The sequence below is a fragment of the Pogona vitticeps genome, chromosome 8, assembly GCF_051106095.1.
Source record: "Pogona vitticeps strain Pit_001003342236 chromosome 8, PviZW2.1, whole genome shotgun sequence".
Taxonomy (NCBI): domain Eukaryota; kingdom Metazoa; phylum Chordata; class Lepidosauria; order Squamata; family Agamidae; genus Pogona; species Pogona vitticeps.
The window spans coordinates 17,931,003-17,949,976 of NC_135790.1; the positions used below are offsets into that span (position 1 = coordinate 17,931,003).

Below are 18,974 nucleotides of genomic sequence, written 5' to 3' on the forward strand. Positions count from 1 at the left end.
GATTTACAATAAAATGTGCTTTCCTAAATTTGACACTCGCCTTTCATGTTGCTCTGGTGATGATGAACATTTGAAGATGCAGTGCCAGGTTAGAACATTGGTCTTATAACAACTGCCTGTTACACTGAAAATGTGGTACAAGAGACCCTTGCTGGATCAAAGCAAAAAGACACATCCAGTATTCTTTTCCAAGGATGGCCTCTTAAGCTCGGGATAACTGACAGCCATCAGGACTGTAAGGCACTGATAGTCTGACTCATGACTTTATCTGATTTGCCATTCCTCTCAGGAGTTCAGACATAGGTTCTTTCTCAATCACATGTGGTGTCACTGGGAATTGAACCTGGAGGCCTTCTACATGCAACACCACTGAGCCCTGGCTTTTTTCTAACTTGTAAGAATAAAATTATTTTATTGACCCGTGCTTCTATCAGTAATTCACTGCATAATCATGGATATCTTTGATTCTATAGGAAAGTGAGGAAATTCCCAGCCCGCGAACATTGGGCAGATTCCTCTACAACAGGACTGCCACCGTGCCCAACATACCTCACGCCATGCTTCAAGATACTCCTTGTTGTCATCCCAGTCTATCTGCACACAAATTGGGTTGCCCTCCATCTTGTCAAAGTTGGGAAAGCCAGCTCCTGCTGTGTAGAAAAATTCTCGCCACAGAAGCTGCCCATGCAAAGAGACGGGAGGGTCTGAGTGTTTCCTCTGGAGTAGGACCAAAGAGGAAGATGAATTATTTTTCCGTTTTTATACATTATTGATGTGGAGCATAAAATAAATATTATTACTATTGAGTTAGTCTATGAAAAATACATAGAGCTGTATGATAATCAGAATAGTATGATGATCAGAGGTATCATCCAGTGAGGCCGACCCAATCTGATCCTGTTGATCCTGTAACATAGTTCTTCAAAAATATCAAAGGGTCTATCTGTATGCAATCCATGAATATCTCAAGCAGTCTTTCTTAATAAACCATCTTCCCTCTAGCTCTGGTGAATGGCTGATTGGTCAGGTACCAAAGTAACAGTATGGCCTACATCAGACTAGAGTATTCTTCTATAAGCGTTGACTTACCATTTGGCCACTGATTCAATAGGCTTATTCCATTTGGAACAAATGATTAGAGTTAGGCCTATCATTGTATTGGCTTACCTGCAGCTATCGGAGTGAGCCACGGGACAGATGCGGTGCTTTCAAAAAAATTATACCTTGGTGTCCCAAATGGCTGCTGAGTTCTAGAGACTTTTAGCAAAACAGGCAACAAGGAATTAATGTGATGAATGTAGCATACAAAAGTTTCCATCCTTACCCCTTGATAGACTTCCGTCAGCTTCCACCAGAATGTCCGTACCGAAAGGCACCCAAACTTGAGGTAGGGGCTGAGCACCGTGGTACTGGGAGTCAAGGAGTTGGGAGAAGTGTCGGGTTTCTTGAAGTTACACACCCACGACTGCAACAGGAAAAAAAGGGTGGAGCCACCGTCATTCATGAGAGATGCCCGACGGAGACCTCGCCTCCTGAGATTGGGCAAGCAGCTCACAAATCCTGTGAGGGTGCTTAACCTGTGGAACTCCCACCCTAGACATTTGCAGCTGTTGCCTGCTGTTTTCTAAGCACAGACATAGCTGTCGTTTCTTTTTGTGCCTCTAAATGAGCGACTGAAGCTTTCTAGTTGAGTTGCAATTCCCACTCACTTAGCCAATGGTGATGGATAGAGATGGTGACGAACCACGAATTGCTTCCTAGTGGTCCAAAGAACCACAAATCAATTTGTTGGTTCATTGGTTCATTTTTTTTTAAGATAGCCTGTGATGCTTCATATTCATTGGGGTCTCTGGACCTCAGGAATACGAAGCAACGAATATCTGACAAATCAGGGAAATTCACTGAATATCCCTGATTTGTTTTTATATTCATCCCCATGTCTAGGGATGGATCATGGGTCTTGTGGTCCAAAAATATTGGAGGGCTATAGTCCCCACCCCACCCCTTCCCAGCTCTAGTAGCTTTTAACAATATTTGCAGCTTTTAATTTGCTTTCTAACTGACATTTCATTGATGTGTTTCTTTTTTAACGCTTTGTTTCACTTTTTGTTTGGTTTGCTGTGTGACTCTAATCTGAAAGCCATTTGCTGATATATAGGTGAGATCACGATCCCATGAATGAATCAGGAAAACAGAGAGGACCTCTTGGTTTTTCAGGTTTATTCATGTCCAAAGACTCTGTGAACTCTCTTAAGACTGCTGGAACAAGGCTGAGCATTAGAAGGGCAAGGAATGATCAGCCATCCATGTGAGACAGTTTGGCATGTTTGAAGAGATGCCACGCAAGCATCGAAGGACTGCAAAGGAAGCATTTGGTGGGTAAAAGCAAGGGAAGGTTCCGTCACCCTACCGTTCTCTTCATATATAAGTCAAGTCGCGAAAGTGCTTCTGATTCTCCCCCTGGATAAAGGTGAGGTCCGGCTTCCTTCGGATCTTGTCCCAGCTCTTCAAGAGAAGGGATGCCGTAATTCTTTTCGTGGTCCTCTGTGACAGGTGTACTGCAATCTAGGCCAGAAACAAGGTCTATCAGCTTGAAAAATCGATATGAATAAATAGAGATGGCGGTATTCGTATATGAATAGAAATATCCCTGCACAGCTGGAGTTAACAAGGGTCCACCCCTTGCTTAGTATCAAGCGAAGGAGAAGGAAAATGTTATTTTGTGCTATGTTTACATCTCAAAACCAAGCGAGAACATTCAGCTCAATTATGATTTCAAACGTCTGGCTGACTGCATCGGTGCAAACACCTCATCACTGACCAATCAGGGCCAGCCAGAAAAGCTAGTACTCAATGATGGCGGGAGATGCCGTTTATCAATACAGTGGTGCCTCGCTTGACGATGTTAATTCGTTCCAGCAAAATCACTGTAGAGGGAAAACATCGTGAAACGAAATAAAAAAACCCCACTGAAACGCATTAAAACCCGGTTATTGCGTTCCAATGGGCTGAATACCTGCTCGTCCAGCAAAGATCCTCCATATGGTGGCCATTTTTGCTACCTGTAAAGTGAGGAATCCGTCCTAGAAAACAGCGGGGGGCCATTTTCTTCAGCCGGCAGCTATTTTGAAACCCGACAATCAGCTGTTTGCTGATCGTTGTAAAGTGAAAATTGGTTCCTGAAGCAGGGAACCGATCATCGCTAAGCGAAATTCCCCCATTTAAACCATTGTTTTGTGATCTCAATTGCGATCGCAAAAACCTCATCGTAAAGTGATTTCCTCGTTAAGCGAAACTGGAACTACCAAGTCAAGACTAACATGGTCTCCTATACTCACCCTTGAAGGTTTCCAGAGTAGGAGCTGGAACTGGCCGCTTAGGGGGTCCAAGGGAAGCCACAACGGCCTGCAGTCGTGTATATGTCAAAGGTGCTTTACCATTATTCTCTAGAATTATCCTGCAGAAAATAGAGGATGGGGTACCAGGAATCATCAAGAACAAGTGTTTAGTAAAGTTCTACTTGGTAGAAGCCTCTAACTCTGGACACTTTTCCAAGGGCCCATGTTCACTATACCCACCTTTCAGTATCATACAAAGTATGGGACACTTTCTGTACAACTTGGACGCCGTGTTCCTCGGCCAGCCTGACCACTTCTGCGTCTCGCTGCCTTGCATAGGGTTCTGTGTCAACTTCGAAGGCAAGCCGTGTCACCTTCCACTTCTTAAAGAATTCTGGGAAAATCTCTGCAGGACGACCCCGCACCACAAACAGCCTGAAAAGACATCACCGTCTTTTGAGTGTCAAGATACAGGGAAGGCAAATAAACATCAAAGACTTGCTCAGATTATTGGGTCAAGGCAGAATGGACTAGTAAGTGGGATAGACAGAAGAACAGGAAAAAAATAATAACATTTAGATTTTTCATCTCTATATGGATAAAAGTCATAGCAGTTGTACTTTATGAAAAGTTGAGTTGATGTTATCATACATGAATGTTGCTTTATTTAAAATGCCCAGTCTAAAATTTGCAGGTACAACAAACCGGAATAATAACATCGCCTCTGTTTTGAGTGATTTCAGGTCAAAAAGCGAGCAAAGCATGGGATTTTGGTAAGTTAAAGTACAGTAGTTTTATTATTAACCTGGAACCAGCTATTCTGGTTAAATTAAATTATATAGAATACTTTATGGCATTAAGAACTACAGTAGTTCAAATGTAACTCTTGAATCTACAGTATGGGGAATTCATGGTCCACCAATCGTGGCTAGTGGGATGGTGGCTAGGACTGATGGGAGCTGTAGTCAAAAATGCCCCGAGGGACACTCACAGCGCTCCCTTGATCTACCAATTGCAGCACGAGTGGACAAAGGTTGGCCTTCCAGATGCTATGGGACTACAGCTTCCATGAGCCCTTGGCAACACAGCCAATGGTGATCAATGCTGGGACTTGCAGGCTAATGATTCAGAAAGATCAGACTTTGCCCACACCATATCTACAGGAAGAGTTTTTGAATGATCCCTGCCTATATGATCTAATACAGTGGTCCCCAAACTCAGACCCCCAGATGTTCTTGGACTACAACTCCCAGAAGCCTTCACCACCACCTCTGCTAGCAAGGATTTCTGGGAGCGGTAGTCCAAGAACATCTGGAGGCCCAAGGTTGAGGACCACTGATCTAATACGCAAGTTTAAGGCTCATTTTAAAAGGGGTCATCCATATCATATTCTCAAAAGTCATATGCTAAATTCAGATAGGGTTATCCGAATTACAGAGTTTATGCACAGAGCATCTTGTAGAATTGTATCTTTCTGTTTGTCTTTTCTGTTTAAGCCATCAGACAGAGTCCGTAGCAGCTTTCTCCAATCTGGAACACTCCAGCTATGATTGAATATTAGGGCTTTCCAAAAAAATAAAAATAAAAATAAAAGTGAGATATTTAAGAAGTGGCTTTACCAGTTCCACTCCATCATTTATGACGGGCTTATAAGGTACTTGCCTTGAGTTCAGTTTTTTGAGGCTCTCATCCAGATCTCTCAGAGAGTCAACCAGAAACTGCCAGCGGTTGATACTGACCCGCATATTCTTTGGGAACCAGGGGTCAAGGATAAAAACAGGATAGACCTCAGCACCGTCTCCCAGGGCTGCCAGCAGAGCAGGATTGTCATGGAGGCGAAGGGCTTTGCGGAACCAATGAATTGAAACGTGAGTCATCGCAGAAACCAGCCAACAGGTACGATTAGAAGCTGTGTCCAAGGAGGGTGGGGGAACCTAGATTTTAAAAAAAACACAGAATCCAATAAATCTTTCACAGATCATGGTATTTGGACTGAAAGTACAACCTGGTTATTCATCCTCATTAAGGATGCAATGGTTACTAGCTGGATAGCTCAGTGCTTTGAGCCAGAGGTTGGGAGTTTGATTGCGCACTGTGCCTTCTGAGGGAAACGCCAGCCTGTGTAGCCTTGGGGGAGATGCACAGCCCCAGGGCACCCCCGAAAGGAAACAGTAAACCACTTCTGTGTATTCTCTACCTAGAAACCCATTATTATGATGCAATGTAGATCATGGAGAGGCAACATCTGGAGCAGGAAGACCCATAATATTTCTCACCCATCCTGAGTCTACCAGCAGTTGAACACTGCTGTGCCACCACACACTTTGTTCTTATGTCCCTTTGGCTACCCAGAGTTGCTGACATCTTAGTAGATTTGGGAACGGAGCCCACAAATTTATATTGGAGATGTCCCTCTAAGGGTTAGAGGGACATCTCCAATATAAATTTGGGGGTTAGTGTCTAACCCATTGATTGCCTATTCCTGTTGTGAAAGCTTACCTTGAAGTAAGCCCCCATTGCAAGGCTTACTTCCTATTGCAGGTGTGGAAATCTCATTTTTAGTGCTGATGGTATAAATCTTTGCATAGCTAGGCTAAAAATGTTCACTCTCATGCAATATCGTGTTCGGTTATGTGCCATTAAGTCAGAACTGACTTACAGCCACCCTAATAGGGCTTTCAAAAAAGTGGGATATTTAAGAAGTGGCTTTACCAGTCCCACCCCTCTCCCGTGAGCTTCCTGGAGTGAGTTCGGATTCAACCCCACATCTCCCGTATCCTGCTACATCGCTGTACACACACAGGATATCCAGTGTAATGCCACGAACAATCAGAAACAATAAATCCCAGCAGGCAGAAACACTGCACAGTGAAAATATGCTGTTCTAGAATCCCCCCCCTGAACATGATACTACTACTAACTAAAAATAATACATTCCAGCAGTTAGAAACACTGTACAGAAGGAAGAAATCCTGAATTTAATGACCTGGAAAGGGTCACCAATATAGCAGCATGTAATTAAATCATTAGCACTCTTGATCCAAGGAAACTTTTCCATGGAAGTTGCTACCTCGCCCAGGGAATAATTCGCTTTCTTCCGTTCTCATGATTAGTCGGTTGGATTCTGGCTGGTAGGCACCAGAATTCAAAATCAAGGTAGAGGCCACTTCTGGTATCTCCTGGCCCTTGGCATCTTCTTCTTCTTCTTCGTTGTTGTTGTTGTTGTTGTTGTTGTTGTTGTTGTTGTTGTTGTTGTTGTTGTTGTTGTTGTTGTTGTTGTTGTTGTTGTTTGCATCCCGCCACCCAACCCGGCTGCGATCCTGCATCCACTTACCTGGGAGAAAATCCTATCAAGCTTAGTAGGACGGCTTTCTTTTTCCCTCCTTGATTCTTCTCGGGCAGAAAAAAAGGAAAACACACCCAAACGGGCTCCTTCTCGTGTTGTGTAACTCGAGGATGCCCAACCCGATCACGGGCCAGGTTACACAACTGGCAGCTGTCAGTCACATCTGGGCGTGATTTTCCCGCAAGCCGGTAACCGCCCCCCCACCCATCATCACCAGCTTTGGGGATTCTGGGTTGGGTTACAAGAACGGGGAAGCCCGGCTGTGACTCGAGGCGAACGTTCTGCCACCGTTCACACGTGCATCGTGGTCCCCTTTTCTTGCTCAAGAGAAGGGGCGCGATCGTGAGCAGGTTCGCTCGAAAAAGAGTCGGTTGCTAAATTGTCTTGGGTCTTCCCCACGCAAATAAAGTCGGATCGGTTGGTTTAGGTAGCTTTACGGGGGAGTAAATCTCATTGGGTGGGGTGGGTAATGCCTTATTTCCAAGAATCTCCAGTTTTGAAGCTTCAGAGGAGGAGACAAGGAGGGAGGGAGGCAGGAGTCAGGGAGGCGGGGGGGAGGGAGAGAAGGCTGGGGATGGTGGGATTTGTAGTCCTGCTCGTCGAACGGGTAACCTGGTCCTTGTGGGACACGCTTCTCGACGCTCCCCCCCCGCCCCGTAAAGTAAGTTTTTTTTTCCTTGTGTGCAAAGATGCCGACAAAAGGGGGGGAAGGATCGATCCCTTTGCGCAAAGAAACTGGCCCCCAAAGTTTTTACGCGGCCCTCCGCGCGCGCACCCGGGACCCGCCGCGCGGCCGTCACGCGCAAGCAAAAGGGGGGGAAGTCCGGCGTGGCGTCGGAGTCGGTCACGCCCGTTTCCCGGGTTAGATCCGGATCGGCTTCCCACCGTCGCCGGCGGGGTACTGGGGGGGGCGGAATTGATCCCGCGGCCAGGCTGTGCATCGGAACCCCTGGATCCGGAGTTAAGAGGCCGAACCCACAAAAACTCGGCGGGATTTCGGAGTGACTCCGGACTGACTCCGCTTTTTCCGCCTTCGCTCCCCATTTAGAAGAGGTGGGCCGGGCACGGGCGACGCAAGGCGCAGCTTCCTCGTTGCAAACTCGGGAACAAGCTGACACTACTTTTCTGGCCGATCCGGTTTCTTCGCCAGCGCCTGGTAAGCCTGCATATTTTTCTTCTCGAACTTCTTAATTTTTTTAAAAAAATTAACATACTACAAAACATACAAGTTGTCGCCTTTGGAAACTCAGTTTCAGGTTCATTATTTTTCTCCTGCTTGTGGGGAGGATCAAGATTTGTGCTAAAAACGACAGGGAAGTTTCCCGTAGCCCCGACCCCCCAAATCAACTTTCCGCCCCATCTTACAAAATATATACTGCATATATATATATATTTTTAGCAAAGCTGGATTTTACGCTCTGTCAACACACGACGAGATCTTTTCCCATACAGTATGTACTTTTTTCGTCTCTGGCACCCTCTGACTAAGAGATTACTTTGTAGCAGCGGGATGATAGGTTATTATTTGGAATTAAATCCCTCCCGCCAGTCATTTTTCTTCTTTTTCCTAGCAGTGCTTCTTTTTGGTCTGAAAATGCCTCTTCACTCCTGCAGGAGCTGAAATTCAAAACAATTAGAGAGGCAAGGCTTTTAAACTTGGGTCTTAAGCTAAAACTAGCAGGTAGCCCCTATTTTGTTTTTTTCATAGAATCACAGAAGAATCGAGTTGGAAGGAGCCTGTAAGTAAGGCGATCCACCCCCTGCTCAGTGAGGGAATCCAGATCAAAGTAGGTCCCAAGATGGTTGTCCAATTTTATTTATTTATTTATTAAATTTATATCCCGCCCATTTAGACCACATCTGCTCTGGGCGGCTTACACTAGGAATATCATAAAACAACTGAAAACAACAATTTAAATTTTCTCTTGAATGACGCCAGTGTCTTGAGTGCTCACCACCTCCCGAAGTAATTTGTTCCATTGTTGTACTGCTTTACCAGTTAAGACGTTTTTCCTGATATCCGGCCCAAATCTGACCTGTACGTTGAGCTGCTTATTACCTGTCCTGCACTCAGGGATGATCAAGAACAAATTCGGCCCCTCCTCTGTATGACTATCTTTCAGGTGTTTGAAAAAGCACCATCATCCCTCAGTCAGTCCTCTTTTCTCAGGGTTAACCATGCTCAGTTCTTTCACCTGGATCTTGATCCAAAGGAGACAGCTCTGCTTCCTTTGAGACCAAGTTCCTTTGAACCCGAACCCTTTGCTGATCCCCCTGGCTCTCCGTTGGGGGTTCCTTGTAAAGCCAGTGCGTTGTTAAAGTATTGCACTGCACTAGGGAAAAGCGACAGCTTTCCAGAACCCTTCAGAACATAAAAATACATACTGCGAAGATGTAATACTGTACAGTGGTGCCTCATTTAACAATTACCTCGTTAAACGATGAAGTTTTTGCGATTGCAAAATGATGTTTTAATGGTAAAAATTCGCTTAGCGATGATCGGTTCCCTGCTTCGGGAACCGATTTTTCGCTAAACGACGATTTTGAAACAGCTGATCGGCGGCTCTAAAATGGCCGCCCGCTGTGCAAAATGGCTCCCCACTGTGTTTTCAGGATGGATTCCTCGCTTTACAGGCACTGAAAATGGCCGCCCCTATGGAGGATCTTCACTCGACGCTGAGATATTTAGCCCATTGGCACGCATGTTTCAATGCATTTCAGCGGACTTTTTCGTTTCACTTGACGAGGATTTCGTTTAACAGTGATTTCAACGGAATGAATTATCCTCGTCAAGCAAGGCACCACTGTAGTCTGTTGGAGTTGTTTCTATTTCATATCAATTTCTCTCCCTTTTTTTTGGTCCATGCAGAGGTGCTCTAGCGCTCAACTGTGTCGTGATTAGGTGATCTAGCGCTACAGTTCGTAGTTTGTTATTTAAAAAAAAACAATAAACCTATTTTAGAGGGACTAGGGAGAAAAAAAATAATAGAGTGGGTGTTCCTGGTATCCAGAACATGATACCCAGCATGTGGCCAGAATGCTACCCACAGTCCTGGGCCCCATCCTTTTGGAGAACAAAACCACTGATGCCATGGGGGAGGGGAAGTCTACTTGAATTGTCCCCATTTGGAAAAAAAAAGTAGCCCAGCAACAAGAGAAGGTGCATTATGGGAACAAAAAGGGCTGGCCTGAGTCATGTGATCAGTAAAAAAAAATGTAAATTCATCTTTTTTTTTTTACACCCACAACAAATCCCGACCATATAGTCGTAGCCTAACAATTGGATATACCATTCACAGTACAACCTTCTTCATCCCTTCTTGAGAGTATGTTCCGAAGGGCTCTTTGAGATTTATTCGCAAGCCCTTGTGTTTAGGACTGCAGCCTTCTTTCAGTTTTTAAGATCAAAAACATTCACTGTCTTCAAAGCATAAAAGCAGGAAGTCCACGCTGCTAAATAGTAACAAATATTTGGGAGTGGTGCCTTGGTTGGTTGCAACAGAAACATGAAGGTGAAACCCAGGGGGATGGGCTGCCTGTTATTTTCTGGCGGGGGTCAGCAGCTGCGGCCCTCCAGCAGTCCCTGCACTGTGATCCCTATCAGCCCTGCCCTCCCCACTAGAGCCACTGGCGAGGGATCATGCAGGGATCAACAATCTGGAAGGCCATTGTTACCCACCTCTGGAGCTACAGGGACCTGTGGTCCTGCAGAGCTGGCCTGCAGAAACTGGCTTCTTGTGAATTACATGACGTATCCTTGATGTACGTTCAGCAGATGATGTGGTTTTCACGTGCTCACCGAGGAGTGAAGACGTTTCACTGGCTGGATTTCTGCTTGTTACACAGTTTATTCAAGAGTGAGTTTGATACAACAGCTGTTCCAGGAAATGGTTTACTCAAGATTGTGGTTAAGGATGTCATAGGAACCTGGGGTTACGCCAGAGCTGACTCTCTTACCCTTCTCAGCAGTGTTTTCTTTTCAGTCCTGCTCTCTGATCCTTATGCTTGGAGATGCCGAGGGCAGAATGGAAGCGACTTCCTTGAAGGACAGACGCTCTGCCACTAACCTCTGGCCCTTTCCAGAGCCTAGAAAAGTTTATTTTGTGGATTGTGGATATCAACATCTCCTAGCCGGCATGGCCACTTGCCAGAAAGCTGTAGCCATTTTTTCCCCAATGCAGCATTTGCCATTCATGCATTTTTTAAAAATTCTACCATAGTACACTATGTACAGGTCTGTCCTCAAACATGCTTTAGAAGCCCATGCTGGGACAATTTACAGGAGTCCATGTGTTATATCTGCAACTCTAGCGTCCACTCTGGTGCATCTTTGAGTCATGATTCAAACATTCATTTTGAATGCTCTACAGCTCAAGTCCTACTTAGCCAAGAGGGGTACATCTTCCTTCTCTTCGATCACCGCTGATGGGTAGTCTCCACTCTGCTGCCATCAGTGTGGCCAAGATTTGAACGGATGTCAGCATGTAGCCATGACATGAACTCGCATGGCACTGATATAATTGGTTGGTGGGCCACTGCAATGACTTCTCTAACCAGAGATAAGCAACTTGATACCCTCGGACTACAGGCATGATGATGGGAATTCTGGTCCAACACATCTGGAGGATACTAAATAAGACCTAACCTGAAAATAAGCTCTACTTGGATTTTTCGGGATGCTCGTCATATAAACCTTACCCTAAAAATAAGCCCCAGTTAAGTGAAACCCTGCCCTCCATCCTTGTGCAGCAACCAAAAGAAGATGACATGACTGTACAGTATGTCTCTTGAGAGACAACTGGACTGTATGTTGCCTTTGTATTTTTTTCCCAAAACCTTTAGGTTTTATTGAAGTCGTATTCTCAAACCTCTCTTGCTGTTGGATGTTTAAAACACAAAATCAGATACCATGACTATGCATAGTTGCCTCACAGGCTTGTTTTTGCATTAACTGAAAGGAATAGTTACACAGCAATATTGCTGGGTTTGGGGGTTTGGTATGCATTGATTTTTAGCCATAGCCATGAAATTGTGTGTTTGGTGGTGGGATTTTCTTCCCCAGACAAGTTCTAATACGTACCGTGTTCTGAAAACAGCATCTCTTAGAATGTTTCAAAAGCCACAGTTGGCTTTTGTCTTCATTAGAAACAACCTAAACGTCACAAATTAATGTACACACCTCTTTTGTTTCTCAGAATCATTCATCAACTTGATGAAAAGACCTAGAGGGTTTGAAAGCGTGCGCACCAAGTTCTCACATTTTCATTGATCTAAACGAAAATCTAGTTTATGGATTTTGGTGGGAATAGCATGCCTATCATTGCTTCTATGTCTTAAGAGTGTTTCCTCTATGCCCAGTTTGTGCTTGCTTTGAATTTTGAATGAACTCGGTTGACTCTTAAAAGCTAGTCATATCCAACAAACTAATTTCCTTTTTCCCTTTTGAGTTTGCAAGATACATCCTGAATTTGGTTCCCATGTAAAGGCAAAACAGAACAACTTTATGACGCATCTTCTCTGCATTGCCACCTGCAAAGAAAGATAGATGTGGATAATTCTCTGTTGAGACCTGCTCTTGATATGTCAAGTGAGTAAGCAGGTGACAATTTATCTGCTTTTTGTTGCACAGTTTTGATTTTTAGTTATATTCCTCTAGCTGCATACCAGACGTGCAGGGATTTATAGAGCAGAATGGCTTCATATTCCCCATATTAGTCCTCCCCTTTTATTCTCATTCACTGACACTTACAACCTCAGTCATTCACTCATTAATTAATTAATTAGCAGTAGACAGAATAAAACATGTTTCTTTACTTACAGTTGTGAACAGATCAAACAGCTGGCTTAGCAACATGACTGCTTTGCATCAACAGGCCTCAATAGTCTGACGGATTGCTTCTAACAGACTACTGGGGGGGGGGAACTGGAGCTTTATTTGAAATAGAGGCAGGGAAGGAATGATTGGTCACTACTGGACAGATTGACTGGCCCAGAAAGGTCCCTTCCAGCCAAATCTACTAAAGGCAGCATGCAAAGTTGCAAGAACTCAGCATGTTTTTGTTGTTGTTGTGGGTGTATTGTTGTGATAAGGGGGAGAGATGATCTGTCACTGTGATTGATTGATGTTGTTAACTGGTCTTTTGTCTGCAGTGATCACCAGTCCTTGTGGCTGGGTAGAGTTTGTTGACATTTTGCAGGCTGTATTTTTCAGTGTTCAAAACAATACACCCACAACAAAAAACACGCTGATCACCATAATCACCCAATCTCCAGAAAAGGACAAAAGCTGATCCCACAGCTATAAATACTCATCTATCCAACAAAACTGCACCAGAGCACAGACAGAGTTCTGACTTCTGTCCTCTGAAGATGCTGAGACTGGCAAAACGTTAGGAAGAACAACCTTCAGAACACAGCCAAAGAGCCCGAAAAACCTACAACAACCATCATTCTCAACCTTCTTTGGCCTCAGCTATAAATGCAATATGAAAGAAATATAGCTTGAATCAAGATTTTGTGAGGTGCATAATGAACCTTATAAGGTGATGTGTGAAGAATTCTATCCAGTCTGTGGCCTCGTTCAAATGTACCAGGATGAACCAGAGGTCATATGGCCCCTGTTGAGAATGGCTGCTCTAGACAGCAAACAAACAAACCTTGAAGATTAGCATAAAAGTTCAACCATCATAGCTAGAGTGAGACCAAGATGGTGTTTCAGAACTTAGTACAGAAGAGAGAATGCCTGCGTTTGAGAAGTGGGGACAGTGGGGGGAGGGGGATGCCCAGTGACTGACTTGACTGCTTTCCTAGCGTTCTACAGGTATAATCCGGCTAGCTATTGTTGTTGATGGAGCTCTGGCTAAATGGGTTTTCATTTGACTCTGAGCTTGGCGAATATCTTTGCCCAGAGTACCCGGGAGATGCTGGGAGTTGTTATTCAAAAAGCCATGTTGCTAAGCTTTTGCTTGATCCGGCGAATAGGGTTGGTGCTCTTTCTTGTCTTTGGATCTGGGATGCCTAGGATTCGCCAAGAATTCCGCAGGAAGAATTCTGAGGGTTACAGCCCAGAAACAGAATTCTGTGAATTGTAGCCACGTTGCTCATTAGGCTGTACGGAGAGGGGTCTCCCAAAGAACAATGAATGACTCCTAGGAAGTACTGTATTTATTTATTTATTTATTTATTGGACTTATATACCGCCCCATAGCGCTACAAGCACTCTCCGGGCGGTTTACAATTTCATTATACAGGCTACACATTGCCCCCCCAGCAAGCTGGGTACTCATTTTACCGACCTCGGAAGGATGGAAGGCTGAGTCAACCTTGAGCCGGCTACCTGAGATTTGAACCCCAGGTCGTGAGCACAGTTTTAGCTGCAGTACAGCGTTTTAACCACTGCGCCACGAGGCAACTTACTCAAAAAATAATGATCAAGCAAAGGCCAGAGAAGACAATGGTGGGGATATAGCAGCAGCACCAAAGGTAAATACTGTACTTTTCCGCGTATAAGACACTCCCCACTTTTCTAATCCAAAATTAAGAAATCTAAGCGGGGCTTAGCAAGTATAGGGGGAAAGGGATAAAAGCGCTGCAGAATCGCGTTGATCCCTGTTTTCCCCTCCACTTGTTTTTGTTCTCTCCTCAGCTTACTTCAGTGTATAAGACGACCCTCAATTTTTAGTCTAAAGATTTTAGACAAAAGTATAGTCTTATACACTGAAAAATACGGTAGTTTGAAACCCCACCTCTTTAAGGGACAAAGCTAGAGGTCTGCAGGTTTGTGTTAGTCGGTTCCCAGAATTCTGTCTGAGGGATTCATGGAGAATTCTGAGGAATGCAGTCCAAAAACATGAAAGAGAACATCCCTACTAACAAGGCAAGGCTTATAAGTATGTTTATGATCTCCCTGACTGACTTCACCACATTCTGATTTGCTAACATTGCAGGCTGGTTCAAGGCATTGCTGCAGAAGCCCCGGAAAGGTTCAAACCCATCGCAATGGCCCTTGAATGATCCATCTGAGAGGCCTTCATCATCTCTCCCCACTGTGAGAAGCCGTAGCTCTCCTCCTGCCTCAAGAAACAGACCCAGACAGGTGCCCTCCGCTGACCAGGTAAATGTCAACAGCTCCGAGAGTGCCCGCTGGAATAAGTCCTACGATGTCTGCATCTGCCACAATGAGGGTGACCTTGGCTTCGTGGAAGAGTTAGTCTCCTACCTGGAGAGCCAGCCTGAACACTTCCGCTGCTTTCTTCAGCCGCGGGATGCAGTGGTGGGAGGCGCCATCGTTACGGAGTTGTGTGATGCCGTGCAGAACAGCCATTGTTGGGTTCTGCTCATCACGCCTAACTTCCTCAAGGATCCCTGGTGCCGTTACCAAATGCATCATGCCTTGACAGAGTCCCCCATGGCTAATGGTCGCACCATTCCCGTGCTGAAGGATGTGGACCGCCGGGATTATCCCAGGGAGCTTCGATGCATTTATTTCATCAGTGTGACGCTCTGGGAGACGACCTTCAAACAGATCAGAGAAACAGTGATGCGTTGTAAGTAATCCGTTAGGACAGCAGAACTTGGAAGTTATCTGCCATCAGTAAGGGAGTTGCCTGCAACAAGTTGTGTTTCAGAAGTAACTGAATGATTGGGAGCCGTGTAACTGTTAGTATAATGAGTAACATTTCCTAGTTCTTTTTAACCGGGGGGGGGGGGACATTTTTGGAGGCACTTCAACAAGGATTTTTCAAATCTTGCACTCTTTTCTTATCCTGGGATCTTTTTTTCTCTCCCCTCAAAAAGTTGGGTTCTGCTCATCAGTAGTAGAAAATAATAAGTAATCAGTAGAAAATAATAAGTAATCAGTAGAAAATAATAAGTAATCAGAGAGCAAGGTCGCAAGGAAAATGAATTGCCTTTTGAGCACTACAGCAAATAAATGGCAGTGAGCTGCTTTTTGAATGCTGTAATGAGTAATGGGAAATAATTGCTTTTTTAAATCAACTTCCCATGCTCCGGAAGAGAGGAGTGCATAAGTCTGGGGCAGAGCTTGTTCTATGGACAAATGGATTTTTTCCGAGGCTGTGATGCAGAAAAATCTCTAGATCAGAGTTGTGCCCCTTCCCATGTAGCAGCACCTGCATTTTCAGATACTTCTGGTTTTGAAATAAATCTTTCTCTTCATTTGACATTTTGACCTTGGAGATGTTGAATTCTCAGTTCACAGGTGGAAAACTACCTTTTTGTCAAGCTATTTTTACTTTGAATTTTTTAAAGATTTATTTTTTTAAAAAAGTTTATCTAAGGTCATGTCTGCAGGTTTACATATAAGCATGGTTAGATTTTAGCAGATAAGAATACAAAGGCAGCTCTTCCTAAAAAGATGTAGTGTCCAGTCCTTTCCATTATAGCATTCAGACCTTCCTCAAGGGCTATTCACTAAATGCACTTTCTGGCCTGTGGAAGTTGTGAGGTTGCTTGAATCATCACAGCTATCTGGTTTGAGGTTCATTATTACTGCTCCTGTTTATTGGCATTTTTTTTCAGATCTACAGGAGCTGTGTGAAACTACAAGCAGAAGAGATTAGCTGGCGCGGCTGGAGAAGACGCCTGCCCAGTAAACGGAAGGGCTGACTGGAAGGACCATCTTGGCTACTCTTTGTGGCACTGATGAAAAAGTCTTACCAATGTTCTCTCTTTCCACTGGAGCTGACCTGCCTCACTGTATGAAGGACAGATGATGTCCCTTCTTGTGCTGAAACTCTGCTGTATAGAGGGAGTACCAACTGCCTGTATTTTTGGAATATTTCACACTCTGATGGTCTCGACGTAATGGTAATTTTGGTGCCAAGAGAGGGCTGTAACAAAATGTTGCAGCATGAAGTGTTCCTGTTTAGTGTCCCAGTTAGCCAAGTATGCCATACATCATGGTACTGTCATTTATGCTCCCAACCATACAATTTTTTCATCCCACCCTGTTAAACAGGCAGCCAACATGCTCAGTCCACATGGGTCTGGTGTTTTTTCTCCCCTCGTTCTCACCTGAAGGGTTTTTTAAAAGTTGTACTCCCGGGATTTTTCTCTGGAGTACAAATAGACTTGTTCTTGGGTGGTGCCTTTTTGGCTACTTAAGGAATCTGCCTCATTCCCAAACGTTGCAAGTGGAGTCAACAGTACTTTTCCCAGTGTTTATGAGGCTTCAGCATTGTGGAAAGAATCCTTGTGGTGACGATATAAAGGTTGCATCATTTGATGCAGCTGATTGATGAAGTATTGTTTAGTGAGCTGCGTAGCCGAGACCCACGCCTACCCTTCATCAATCAGCTGCAGCTCATTTTGCAAACCGCATGGAAACACCAACAGCATTCTGGACACTGTGTCTCACAACCCACCAGGTTGTAGATCATCTACACAAAAGCTTGGGCTGAAATTCTACTATTCGTGGGATTCTGTACGTGCACTCTGAACTCATGTCATAAGCTTGCAGTTTCAAGACAATTATGCTGTTTACCATCTTCAGCCTGCATTTGTGTTCAGACGTACTTTTTTAAAAAATATTTTCACAGTTAGGCAGTCTTAAACAAAACTAGTATTTCTTCCTCTGCATCCTTCTCTTGTTTCCCAGCAAAGCAGCCTGTTCTCTTTGCACTTTGGAAAACGGTTCCTGCGTTTACATCCCTGTTGGTATAGAGATGGGAGAGCCCATCTGGATGGTAACACACAACATGACACTGTGAAGCCTGCCTCACTTGGGCATTAAACAACCTGATGCTGCAAAGAGGAGCATCTTAACTCTGCCCTCTCAGTCATCGCAATTTTGAGACTTTCATTGCTGGGTCTCCAGAGGGATTCTTGCTTGTGTATGGCTCTCTGTGCAAGGAAAAACCCTGAGAAATCTGGGTTCTTGCTCTTACAAAGAACCTGTATGTGTGCAGGATTCTTCTCTTCAGGCACAACACTGAACTCTGCACATGTTCACAGCAGTGGGTTGTGTACTGCCTGAATAGGGATCCTGTATCCTCAACTGTTACAGTTACTAAAATGAAAAGCTGTTCATCTTCTTTAGTCGCCGAGCAACTCTGCCCAGAATAAAAGTAATCTCTCTGAAACAAGTTGCCGTCCTAACTCTAATCATCACAATCCTCCTAGAACTGCAGGGCTGGAAGGGACCCTATGGATCATCCAGTCCAGCCCCTGTGGAGGCACAGTGGGGAATCAAACTCCCAACCTCTGGCCAGATATTTAAGCCACTGAGCAATCCGGCTGTTCTGTAATGGCAGTCCACACGATGCAGGTCTGCAGGCAGAACTGTTTTGGGGTCTAACTCATCATCATCCTTGGGGCCCGTGTATATTCCTTTGCTGCACTTGCCTTATCTATTCAGGTCAGACTACCTCATCCTGACTCCTTCCAAGATTAAAATAATGTCATTTCCATCCCTCCATGCCACTGGCAAACAGGGAACATTAATGCTAGTTGGCCTGGAGCGTCAAGTGGAAGGATGCTGTCCTGCTCATGTTCTCCGTTGGGTCTTCCCAGAGGTGGCTGGCCACCATGTGAACAGAAGGCAGGACTAGAGGAACCTATAGTCACATCCAGTATGGCTCTCCTTATGTTTTATTTTTATTTTTTCCCCCTGCTAGTCTGTTACAAACCTTAACTTCCAGGATGAGTGCCAACACGTCACTTTGGGTGATGAGGTTTTGCAAAATGATACCTTAGGTCACAGAAATGAAGGCAAACTTTTAATCAGTGCCTACTTTTGTAATAAAGCAACTTTTAAATGTTTTTAAGAGTACACGTGTTTCATTTCTCTCTAAAGGAAATAAAATGGCTTTTTAAAAATTCTGCCCTGGACGGTTTTCTTTCTTTCAGGTTGTGGGGGATGTATTTCTGGCAGGCTTGGGTAACACTTATGCCAAATATCAAATCCTTCACTGGTTCCACAAATATAAGATATTTCATTATCCACAAGCGTTACAAGACTGACCAAAATTGACCAAATCTGTTAATCTACATGGGATAAATTTTCATAATAGACGCCATGATTGTTCTATTGAGGTATTTTTATGGATAGCTCTTCCTTCCTGGCTGAGATACCGTTTTGAAAGGAAATAAGATTTTATTTAATGGCATGACATTTTTATTATTATTCATTTGATTTTATTAAATTTTGACACTATTCTTTAATGTTTATGACTGACGTGTCATGGACCATTTAGCTATAGCTCAAACACAGCGGTAGCCTCGCGCATGCGTGCACGGCGCCGTGAAGTCCTTTCCTGGCCCACAGTAAT

At 44.3% G+C, this 18,974-nt stretch overlaps 2 protein-coding genes across 3 annotated transcripts in view; one reads left to right on the forward strand and one right to left on the reverse strand.

The window, feature by feature from the left end:
* LOC110088812 (cryptochrome-1) overlaps nt 1–6,832 on the reverse strand; it is an 11,237-nt gene extending 4,405 nt beyond the window's left edge. Inside the window, exons 1-7 of the mRNA XM_020811347.3 lie at nt 6,673–6,832; nt 5,001–5,272; nt 3,579–3,773; nt 3,339–3,457; nt 2,411–2,565; nt 1,325–1,465; nt 550–717 (exon numbers count right to left, since the gene is read on the reverse strand). Coding sequence (XP_020667006.3) covers nt 550–717; nt 1,325–1,465; nt 2,411–2,565; nt 3,339–3,457; nt 3,579–3,773; nt 5,001–5,215 — 993 coding nt within the window. The 5' untranslated portion in view covers nt 5,216–5,272; nt 6,673–6,832. The remainder of the gene's footprint in view (nt 1–549; nt 718–1,324; nt 1,466–2,410; nt 2,566–3,338; nt 3,458–3,578; nt 3,774–5,000; nt 5,273–6,672) is intronic.
* Nucleotides 6,833–6,919: 87 nt separating this feature from the next.
* Nucleotides 6,920–18,525, forward strand: TIRAP (TIR domain containing adaptor protein). Of its 2 annotated transcripts, none has more exons than XM_072978940.2 (5): nt 6,920–7,111; nt 7,733–7,840; nt 12,132–12,271; nt 14,631–15,230; nt 16,225–18,525. In XM_072978940.2, exons 3-5 carry the CDS (start codon nt 12,265–12,267, stop codon nt 16,263–16,265), a joined length of 648 nt encoding a protein of 215 aa, XP_072835041.2. In that variant the 5' UTR covers nt 6,920–7,111; nt 7,733–7,840; nt 12,132–12,264; the 3' UTR covers nt 16,266–18,525. The 2 variants fall into 2 exon arrangements, with proteins under 2 accessions (XP_072835041.2, XP_078235942.1); XM_078379816.1 differs by lacking the exon at nt 6,920–7,111 and adding an exon at nt 7,243–7,345.
* Nucleotides 18,526–18,974: the final 449 nt, after the last annotated feature.